General features: G+C 45.6%; 1 protein-coding gene across 18 annotated transcripts in view; it reads left to right on the forward strand.

The window, feature by feature from the left end:
• Positions 1-627: 627 nt before the first annotated feature.
• Positions 628-10,055, forward strand: part of PLA2G5 (phospholipase A2 group V) — a 63,347-nt gene continuing 53,919 nt past the window's right edge. For 14 of the 18 annotated variants that reach the window (XM_078332988.1, XM_078332984.1, XM_078332995.1 and 11 more), the window contains exon 1: positions 628-1,546. Coding sequence is in view for 4 of the 18 variants with exons in the window: in XM_054258820.2 (XP_054114795.1) it covers positions 1,461-1,546 (86 nt within the window). In the remaining 14 variants the exon portion in view is untranslated. The remainder of the gene's footprint in view (positions 1,547-10,055) is intronic. The other 4 variants (XM_078332990.1, XM_078332979.1, XM_078332980.1 and 1 more) reach the window with 3 other exon arrangements.

Consider the following 10,055-nt stretch of genomic DNA (forward strand, 5'->3'; position numbering starts at 1 on the left):
TTAGATCTAGTAGTCATTGTTTTATAAATGTGGGAGTTCCAGTGTCAGGTGCACATATATTTAAGACTGTGATATTTTCCTGTTGGATTAGTCCTTTTATCATTATATAATATTCTTCTTTTTCTTTTTAAACTGTTGATGCTTTAAAGCCTGTTTTGTCTGTGTTAGGTTTTGAAGGGAAGATGAGGGTTAAAGAAAGACACACACACAGAGAAAGGGCAGCTTAACAGCAAGTACAGGCTTTAATGTCCAGCATAAGACCTATAGAGGTGGGAGACCAGCTTAACGTCAGTGCCCATGACTGTTTACAGGGTGGGGCCATTTATAGGCCTAGGCAGGAGGGATTTGGGGAGACATGGCCTGCTTTCTGGGAAAGTGTTGATAACATTCCCAGAACGAGGTAGTTCTGGCCCCTGTTGCTGTGGCATGTGGTGTTCCTTGCACTTTTTCCCAGCAGACTATGATAAGAGGAAGGTTATTTCTCAATGACCAAATCCCTATGGAATGTTTCACGTTGAGCAAGGTCTGCAAAATGGCAGGGATGATGGGGGGTTATAAAACAGAGCAGTTTGAACTTTGTTGCCTTCTACTTTAGCATAAAAGGACGAAGGGCACTGTTGATTATCTGGCTGTTTCCTGTTGAATTAGGGGCACCGTAATCAGGTTTGGGGTTTTGAAGTAGTGGGTGTTTGACTTGAGAGTTGTTTTTCTGGAGGTGCTGATACTGGACTTGGTGGAGGAAAAGGACGGTATCAATGTGTTTCTGGATGACTGCCTGAACAAGGGAGTTCAGCATTTGGGAGGTTGAGTGGGATGATATGAAGGTGAGTATATATGGGCCAATTGTTAGTGAAGAGGAGGAAGACTGGGGGCCCTGAGAAAGGGATAATCTGCTATCGTGGTTTTGAGTGCAGCAGAGATGTTCAGTCCTGAAATGGTAAAGGTTCCCTTGTCCCCCTCACCGGGTGTGCAATGGGAGTGTGACTCACTTCTTCAGTACCCTGCTGCTCAGACCTCTAGGGGAGTATACAGAGGGGCAGGCTGTGGGGCTGTGACCCCACGGCAGTGTCTAGGGGTGAGTGTTTACAGCTGAGGCCCTAGTGGGTGTGTGTTAGAATGTGCTCTTTTAGTTTAGCCATCTGTAGGCCGCTTGTGTTAACCAGCTCAATTAGATCCTCTACCTGGTCACAAGGACAGAGGGCTTCCTGTATCCTGGGTTCTTGTTTTGGCGTACCAGCAGAATTGGATTATACATGGGCTTGGAGAATGAGTGCAAGGTTTTATTGAATGGAAGTAGCTCTCAGAGCCAGAAGGGAGATGGTTTTCCCCTGGAATCCGGCCGCTCGGTGGCCCAGGCTCTCCTCTAACTGCCCCTGCCAAATTCCACATCTTTCTGCAGGTTGGTGGCCTGCCAGCATGCCAGTGCCTGTTGGTGCATTCCTCTCGAATTCCAGCCGCACATGTGTTCCTCCGCTGACATGCTCCTCTCGACGTCCAGCTGCCTGTGTTCTTCCGCTGATCGGCTCCTCATGACGTCCAGCCACTTGTGAGTCTGCCCACTAGAGTGTTGGGTTTTTATGGGCACAGGATGGGGGCATGGCAGGCCAGGGTGGTCTTGGGAAATCCAACATTTGGGTAGCAAATGCCTGTCCTCACCTAGGTTTGTAGGAGTGGAGACCTAGCCAGGGACCATGCCCTCCTCTACCCAGCACTTCCCTTTCCCCCTTCTGTATCATTTAAAGGGACCACACTCTTCCCTTTCTAGCACTTCAGACCTGCTAACAGGGGAATCATGTGTATAGTTAGTCTGGTGTGTGTGGAGAGGGAGGAAATAGAGTTGACTAAAGGAAGCTGAATAGTTTGGTTGTTGGCAAAATGTTAACATCTGGAGATTGAAACACCAAGGTATATATTCCTGACCAATTTGCTGGCAGGCAAAGATGGGTTTGTGCTACACAGAAGGAAGACAATCGGGGCGGACAGATAAAAGTTGTAGGTTGTGGTGGCAAGCCATGAGAAGGTGGGGGTTGAATCCTGGATAAACTTTTTGTTTAGACCTTTTGTTTTTCCACGTTGAATGGTTGTTAGTAAGGGTAGCCCCTGGGAAGGCTTGATAGGGAATGTGGGTCAGGGAGGAAAGGAAGCCTGTTTGGTTTTGGAGAGAGAGAGAGAGAGACAGAGAGAGAGAGAGAAATAGGCTTTTGTAATTAATAGCCACTGTGGTCCTGATAGGGTTGAAGGGTATAGGTTGCAGTTAAGAGAATGGATTGGCTAAGTAGATGAGATGTAGGTTTATTTTGGACCGGGTTTATGTGGTTAGATTAACAGGAAGGGCTGTGAACGGCTGGATTTGTGTGGACAAATACATTTAACAGTTGGAAGAAAGAGGGGAGTATGACTGATTTAAGAGGTAATGTGTGAGGTTGACAAAGGGGACCCTACTGCCAGAGGCTGGGGGTGGGGACTTAGAGTATCTCACAAAGAAGACAAAAGGAGATTTCAGTAAGAGTGAAATTTTGGAAGATGCCCTTTAGCCATAGCTCCTGGATTAGTGCAGGAAATTGGAGTGGACTATCCAGGGAAGGGGGACCAGGAAAGATCTGAAACGATGTATGAGCGAAGAGATTTGAAATTGGAGGCGGAGAGTGTTACGGACCAGGGCCTTCTGGATTGGCAACTTCTGGAATTTTTGTTAAGCGCAGCCAGGATAGTCCTGTGAGGGAGGAAGAATTTTTTTGTGGGGCGGAGTATTCTGGAGGTGCACTTGGTGCTCTTTTTAGTTTGGAAGGGTGTATCCAATGTGGAAAGGATGCTAGCTTTCCCGTTGTGGGAGTAGTTAGGGTAACCTGGTGAGCACCCATTTACTTAGGTTGGAGAGGGGAGGAGGGGAAGTCTGTGATCCAGATCATTCTGCTGATTGTAGGGACAGGGAGGAGTGTTTTGAGAATGGACTTTTAGGCTGGGGCAAGTAAGTGTTTGTGAACTGTCTTATTAGATGTTGAGTGAGGTGTAATGCAGGCCAAGTATCCCATATAGAAGTGGGAGGAGGTACAGGGAGATCCTGGAGGATACAGGGGCATTGTACATGAGTTTAAATGGGCTCAGGCTGAGGGGCTTTTAGCATGGCTCATAGACCCCTGAGGGCCAATGGGAGAAGTGAACTTCGGGCCATCTTAACTTCTAGGGACTGTTTGGTTAGTTGTTTTAAAAGGGCATTGGCCTGTTTAATTTGACCAGATGATTGGGGGCGATAAGGAATATGGACTGCCCATTTAATATTTAGAGTCTTCGCCAGCTGTTGGTGAACTTGTGAAACAAAGGCTGGCCTATTGTCTGACTGGTTAGAAGAGGGGAGTCCAAATGGGAGGATGACGTGAGTAAGGAAAAAAGAAGTGACGTGTGTGTGTGGTAGGAAGAGTTTCTATCCATCTAGAGACTGTATCTATTATTGTCATAAAGTACCGAACTCATTTTATGGGGGGGTCATGTGGGTGAAGTTGATTTGCCAGTCTTGCCCTGGCAGGTGTCCTCAGGCCTGGTGCGTGGGGAAAGGAGGTGGTTTGATAGCTCCCTGAGGAGAAGTTTGAGTGCAAAGAGAACATGCCTTAGTAATATCTTTGAGATCGGCAGTCATGGTGGGAAAATGTGTGTAAGAGTTGGAGGAGGTGGCGGTAACAGTATGGAAATGGTTGTGTACATATGAAAGTACAGAAGGTTCCTGGGGCTTGGGCAAGACAGTTTTATTATTAAGGTAAAACCGTCCTCCTTCCTGGACGAGTGAAGTTTGTTCTTCCTGGGTACATACAGGGTGTATGCTGGGAAAAATGGGCAGTGATGATGGGGTTTTAAGAGCTGCCTGCCAGGCTGCTGAATTTGCTAAGAAGTTTTCCTTGGTTATGACACTCATAGCCTTTGGGTGTTCCTTGCAATAGATAATGGTGGCCGATAGTGGTAGTTTAGCTACCTCCAGCAGTTTGCGTAGGAGTTTGCCATTTCCTATGGGGATTCCCTTTGTAGTTAGAAAACCCCTTTTCTGCCAGATTACGGTGTGAGAGTGTAGGACATGGCATGCATATTTGGAATTGGTGTAAATGTGAACTCTTTCCTTTTCCCCTTTGCTAGGGGGGACAACTAGTCCTGCCTGTTGAGAAGTAGTATGGGGTGGGAAAGCACTGGATTCTACAAGTTTGTTTTTGGCAATGATGGTGTAGCCAGCTGCAGGACATGGCTCCCTAAGAGAGCTTCCATTAATGAACCACGTAGGTGTTCCCCACAAAGGGGCTTCCAAAATGTGCTGGAAGTGGGAGGAGAGGGAGTCTAAGAGGTCCAGACAGGAGTGAGAGAGCTCAGGTGTTTACAAAGAGGGTGGCCAGGTTGAGAGCTTTAATCTCTGGAAGTTGACTAGAGGGTTACTTGTGAATAAGACATATACCTGCTGTAAGCAGAATGGTAACTTTGGGAGGCCGAGGCGGGTGGATCACGAGGTCAAGAAATCGAGACCATCCTGGTCAACATGGTGAAACCCCGTCTCTACTAAAAATACAAAAAATTAGCTGGGCATGGCGGCGCATGCCTGTAATCCCAGCTACTCAGGAGGCTGAGGCAGGAAAATTGCCTGAACCCAGGAGGCGGAGGTTGTAGTGAGCCGAGATCGCGCCATTGCACTCCAGCCTGGGTAACAAGAGTGAAACTGCGTCTCAAAAAAAAAAAGAAGGGATTGATGGCTCATGAGGTCCTGTAGACTAGGGGAAGATGCCATAACATAGCCATGTGTTGGTAGAGAGTTTCTGTGCCTCTGAGCCCAGCAATGTGATTTTATTTTATTTTTTTTTTGAGATGGAGGCTTACTCTGTCACCAGGCTGGAGTGCAGTGGTGCGATCTTGGCTCACTGCAACCTCAAACTCCCTGGTTCAAGCTATTCCTTTTGGTTCAAGCTATTCTCCTGTCTCAGCCTCCTGAGTAGCTGGGATTATAGGCACATGCTACGACACCCAGCTAATTTTTGTATTTTTATTAGAGATGGGGTTTCACCATGTTGGCCAGGCTGGTCTTGAACTCCTGACCTTATGATCCACCTGCCTCAGCCTCCCAAAGTGCTGGGATTACAGGTGTGAACCACCGTGCCTGGCCCACACCCAAGATTTTCAGGCAGAGTTGCCAGCCTTGGATGACAGTCCAATTGTTTTGAGAAGTAGGCAGTGGTTTGTGGGATGTTGCCGTATGTTTGGCAGAGTAGTCTAAGAGCAAGGCCTTGGTTAGAATGTACGTACAGTAAAGGGCTTGGTGGGGTTGGGCAGCCCAGTGCTGGGGTCATTAAAAGGGCATTTTTAAAAGTTTTAAAGTGGTAGTTGATGGAGCAGGCTGGGTTCAGGGGCTCTGGGATGAGCGTTGTGAGCTATTTCTATCTGTGAATTCATGTAGAGTGGCTTGGCCAGCAAGCTGAAGTTGGAAATTCATAGCTGTAAGTATCCCACAAGGCTCAAGAAGAAGAAGAGGCCCTTCTTTGTGTGGGGAAGGGGCATGTCCCTAATTAGCTCCTTTTGTTGGGTTGGGGTGGCCAAATAATTAGGGCTGTTAAATACAGTGAGCTCCAAATTTATCTTCAAAGAATCAGTGTGCCAGTATGTTCAGTTCCTGTGTTCTTTGTTCTCTCCATTTTTAAAGTATAACTTCCTTGTTCTCTTTATCTCCTTTCCCCTAGTTTCAGTAAACAACTTTCTCACCAGCTTTAATCAGCAGTTCCCATCTGTTTCCTTGGTTTCCTGCTCTATTCTGAGTCACCCCTGGTCACCTGCTCTGATCTGAATCACCTATAGTCATGTGTTCCATAACCATTTTTCTTGGTGAAACTGCTCACCCCACCACTCATGCTCATACTCCTGCTGTCTTTAAAATGACCAATTGGAATTAGCTTAGACTGTGCAGTCAAACTCTAAGCAATAGGGGAATAACAGTAGGGGCTACCAGCATCAGGGATAAGAGCCCCTTCCCCTGCCCTGTTCAGGTATTCTCTCACCATTGCTCCATCCACAAGACCCACCCTTCTATGGAAGTAAAATTGCCTTGCTGAGAAAATTTATATTCAAGTGCTATTTCTTTTGTGGCACTGAAAATTTTCTTCTGTCAGGTTAGAACAATCCCAAGATAAGTGACCTGGTTTTGGGCTACCTGAGCCTTTTGGGTGAGACCTGATATATTCAACTATGGAGGAAGTTTAAAAGCTGAGTGGTGTTGGATGGACAAGTTAAGGGAGGAGCTAAGATGATGTATTGGAGGAGGGTGTTAGGAGCAAGGGAAAGTTCAGGTCCTTGGTGAGGGCCTGTTTGAGTAGGTGGGGGCTATTTCACAACCCCTATAGAAGTCTATATAAGTTGGGCAGATGTGTGAGTATCAGGTTCTGACCAAGTAAAAAGACGTTGGGAAGCCAGATCCAAGGGAATAGTGAAAAAGGTGTTCTTTGGATCCAATACAGAGAAGTGTGTGGTAGAGCGGGGAATATGGGAGAGTAGAGTGTATAGGTTGGGGATGGATTGGAGCCACCACCTGGTTATTAACCCAGATATCAGGGACCAAGTGGTAAGACCTGTCTGTATTTTCTTGACAGCCAGGATTGGGGTGTTATGGGGAGAGTTAACAGGCTTGAGAACTTGAGCTTGTAAATGTTTACAGTTAATAGGTTTGAGGCCCCTGGGGCCAGCTGGGTTAAGGGGACATTGAGACTGATGAAGGAAAATGGAGAGGTTTTAGAGGGTTATTTTGACTGGGATGTGATGTTTGGTTATTGTGGGTTTAGAAACATTTCAAACATCAGGATTAACAGAAAGTAACAAGGTGGATAATGAGGAGCAGATAGAGTGGCAAGTATTCTGAGGGTGTCCCCTGAGAAGGCAAGCCATGGTCTCCTGGTGACTGGGAAGACCTCTCACCCACTGCTGGGATTTTCTGGCAAATTGGCAGAAATAGAGAGAAATCTGGAAAGGAGGAAAAGAGAGATTCACCTACTAATTGGAGACAGGTGTTGGATGTGATGTCCAGCAATGAGGGTGGTCACTGCCAGAGCCACCTGGAAAGAGGAAGGAAGGAAAAGAGGAAGGGGGGTTTGATCAGGATCTGGAGGTCAACCCAGGGCTGGAGAAGAAAAGAGAATGAGGAAAACGGACCTGGGAACAGGGAATCTACTCAGGATCTGGAAGCAGGCCCAGATCTAGTTTTTGCTGCTTGCTGGTTTTCAGATTGCAAGAGAAGACTTACCCATTTAGAACCCAATCCCTGTCCCAGATTTTGGCACCAAAAATGTTATGTTTTGAAGGGAAGGCGAGGGTTAAAGAAAGAAAGAGAGAGAGAGAGAGAGAGAGAGAGAGAGAGCACGAGAGCACGAGAGAGCAAGAGCAAGCAGCTTAACAGCAAATGCAGGCTTTGTGTCCAGCAAAAGATCTACAGAGCTGGGAGACCAGCTTAATGCCAGTTCTCACTGCTGCTTACAGACTGGGGCAAGGGTGTGGAGGACATGGTATGCTGCCTTAGAAGATGCTGATAATGTGTTCCCAAGATGAGGCAGTTCTGGCCCTTTTCCAGTGCAATGTGGTGTTCCTTGCATATTCTCCCAGAAGAGTATGATAACAGACAGGCTATTTCTCACAGCCTGAACCTCTGTGGAATGTTTCATTTTGACCAAGGTTTGTGAAATAGTGGGCGTCTTATGAAATGGTGCAGTTTGGACTAAGTCTGATTTAAGAATAGCTACTCCTGTTTGCTTTTGATGTCCATTTGCGTGGAATATCTTTTACCACCCCGTTACCTTAAGTTTATGTGAGTCTTTATGTGTTAGATGAGTTTCTTGAAGACAGCAGATACTTGGTTGGTGTATTCTTATCTATTCTCCATTCTTTATTTTTTTAAGTGGAGCTTATAGGTCATTTAAACATTCAACGTGAGTATTGAGATGTGAGGTATTATTCAGTTTATTGTGCTAATTGTTGCCTGAATACCTCATTGTTGTTTTTTTTATTTCATTGTGTAATTGTTTTATAGGTTTTGTGGGATTTATGCTTTAAGGAGGTTTTTTTTTGGTGTATTTCAAGGTTTTGTTTGAAAATTAAGAGCTCCTTTTTAGCATTTCTTGTAGTGGTTGCTTGGTAGTGGCGAATTCTCTCAGCGTTTGTATGAAAAAGACTTTATCTTTCATTTCTGAATCTTAGTTTTGCTGGATACAAGATTCTTGGCTGATAATTGTTTTGTTTAAGGAGACCAAAGATAATTAATCCCTTCTAGTTTATAGGGTTTCTGCTGAGAAATCTACGGTTATTCTGGTAGGTTTTCCTTTATAGGTTACCTGATACCTTTGCTTCACAGCTCTTAAGATTTTTTCCTTTGTCTTGACTTTAGATAACCTGATAACTGTGTGTCTAGGTAATTATCTTTTTGTGATGAATTTCCTGGGTGTTCTTTGAGCTTCTTGTATTTGGATGTCTAGATCTCTAGCAAAGCTAGAGGAATTTTCCTCAATTCTTCCCTCAAATAAGTTTTCCAAGATTTTAGATTTCTTCTTTGGGAACGCCAATTATTCATTCTTAGATTTCATCATTTAACATGATCTCAAACTTATTGGAGGCTGTGTTTATTTTTTAAAAATCTTTTTTTCTTTGTCAGATTGGGTTAATTAAAAAGCCTTGCCTTGTGTTCAAGCTCTGAAATTATTTCTTCGACTTGTTTTCTTCTATTGTTGAAACTTTCCAGTGTATTTTGCATTTCCATGTGTCTTCCATTTCCTGAAATTGCAATTTAAAAAATTTATCCATTGCTCTAAAGATTTTCTTGTCCATATCCTGTATTATTTTTAGAATTTCACCTTTCTCTGGTGCCTCCTTGAGTAGCTTAATAATTGACCTGAATTCTTTTTCTGGCAATTCAGAGATTTCTTCTTGGTTAGGATCCATTGCTGGTGAGCTAGTGTGATCTTATGGGGGTGTTTAAGAAACTTGTTCTGTCATATTACTAGAATTGTTTTTCTGGTTCCTTCTCATTTGAGTAGACTATGTCAGAGGAAAGATCTTGGATTCAAGTGCTGCTGTTCAGATTCTTTTGTCCCATGGGGTGACCCCTTGATGTGGTACTCTCCCCCTACCTTTAGGGATGGGGCTTTCTGAGAGCTGGACTGCAGTGATCATTACTGTTCTGGGTCTAGACACCCAGCAGAGCTACTGGGCTCTGGGCTGGTACTGGGGAATGCCTCAAAGAGTTCTGTGATGTGATCCGTCTTCAGGTCTCTTGGATACCAGCATTTGCTCCAGTGGAGGCAGCAGGGAAGTGAAGTGGACTCTGTGAGGGTCCTTGGCTGTAGTTTTGTTTGGTGTGCCGGTTTTCTTGAATCTGGTTGTGCTAGCAGTGAAACTGTTACAAGGGCAGACTCAGGACCTCTGGTTGACTGGGATGTTACAGGCGGTGGAATTAGCCGTTGTTTCCCCTTTTCTTGGAGCAGCGTTGTTCTGTTATGAGTTGCTGTAATGGCTTGCATTGGCTGACCTCCAGCCAGGGGCTGGTGGTTTCAAGAGACCATCAACTGTGGTAGTATGGGGGAATACAAGCTTGCCTAGGTAAGTATTCAGGTTTTTCAGGCAATGGGCAGGGTCGTAGAGCTCCCAAGAGATTACGTTCTTTGTCTTTGGCCACCAGGGCTGGTAGAGATGGACCATCAGGTGGGGGCAGAGTTAGGCATGTCTGAGCTCAGACTCTTTTTGGGTGGGGCTTGCTGTGGGGGATAGGCCTGTGGTTCTCAGGCCAATGGCTTTATGTTCCTAGGGGGATTATGGCTGCCTCTGCTGTGTCATACAGGTCACCAGGGAAGCAGGGGAAAGCTGGTAGTGATAGGCTTCACCCAGTTCCCATGCAGCCAGCAAGGCTGGTCTCATTCCCACTGTGCTCCACCACCAGCACTGAGTTTATATCCAGGAAGCTGGTGAGCAGGGCTGAGATCTTGCCCCAGGCTACAAGCCTCCCCGCTGAGAGAGCAAGCAGGGCTTTTAGGCCTTGCCCCTTCTTGCTTGCTGTGTATGCT

The sequence above is a fragment of the Callithrix jacchus genome, chromosome 7 (genome assembly GCF_049354715.1).
Source record: "Callithrix jacchus isolate 240 chromosome 7, calJac240_pri, whole genome shotgun sequence".
In the NCBI taxonomy this organism is placed as follows: domain Eukaryota; kingdom Metazoa; phylum Chordata; class Mammalia; order Primates; family Cebidae; genus Callithrix; species Callithrix jacchus.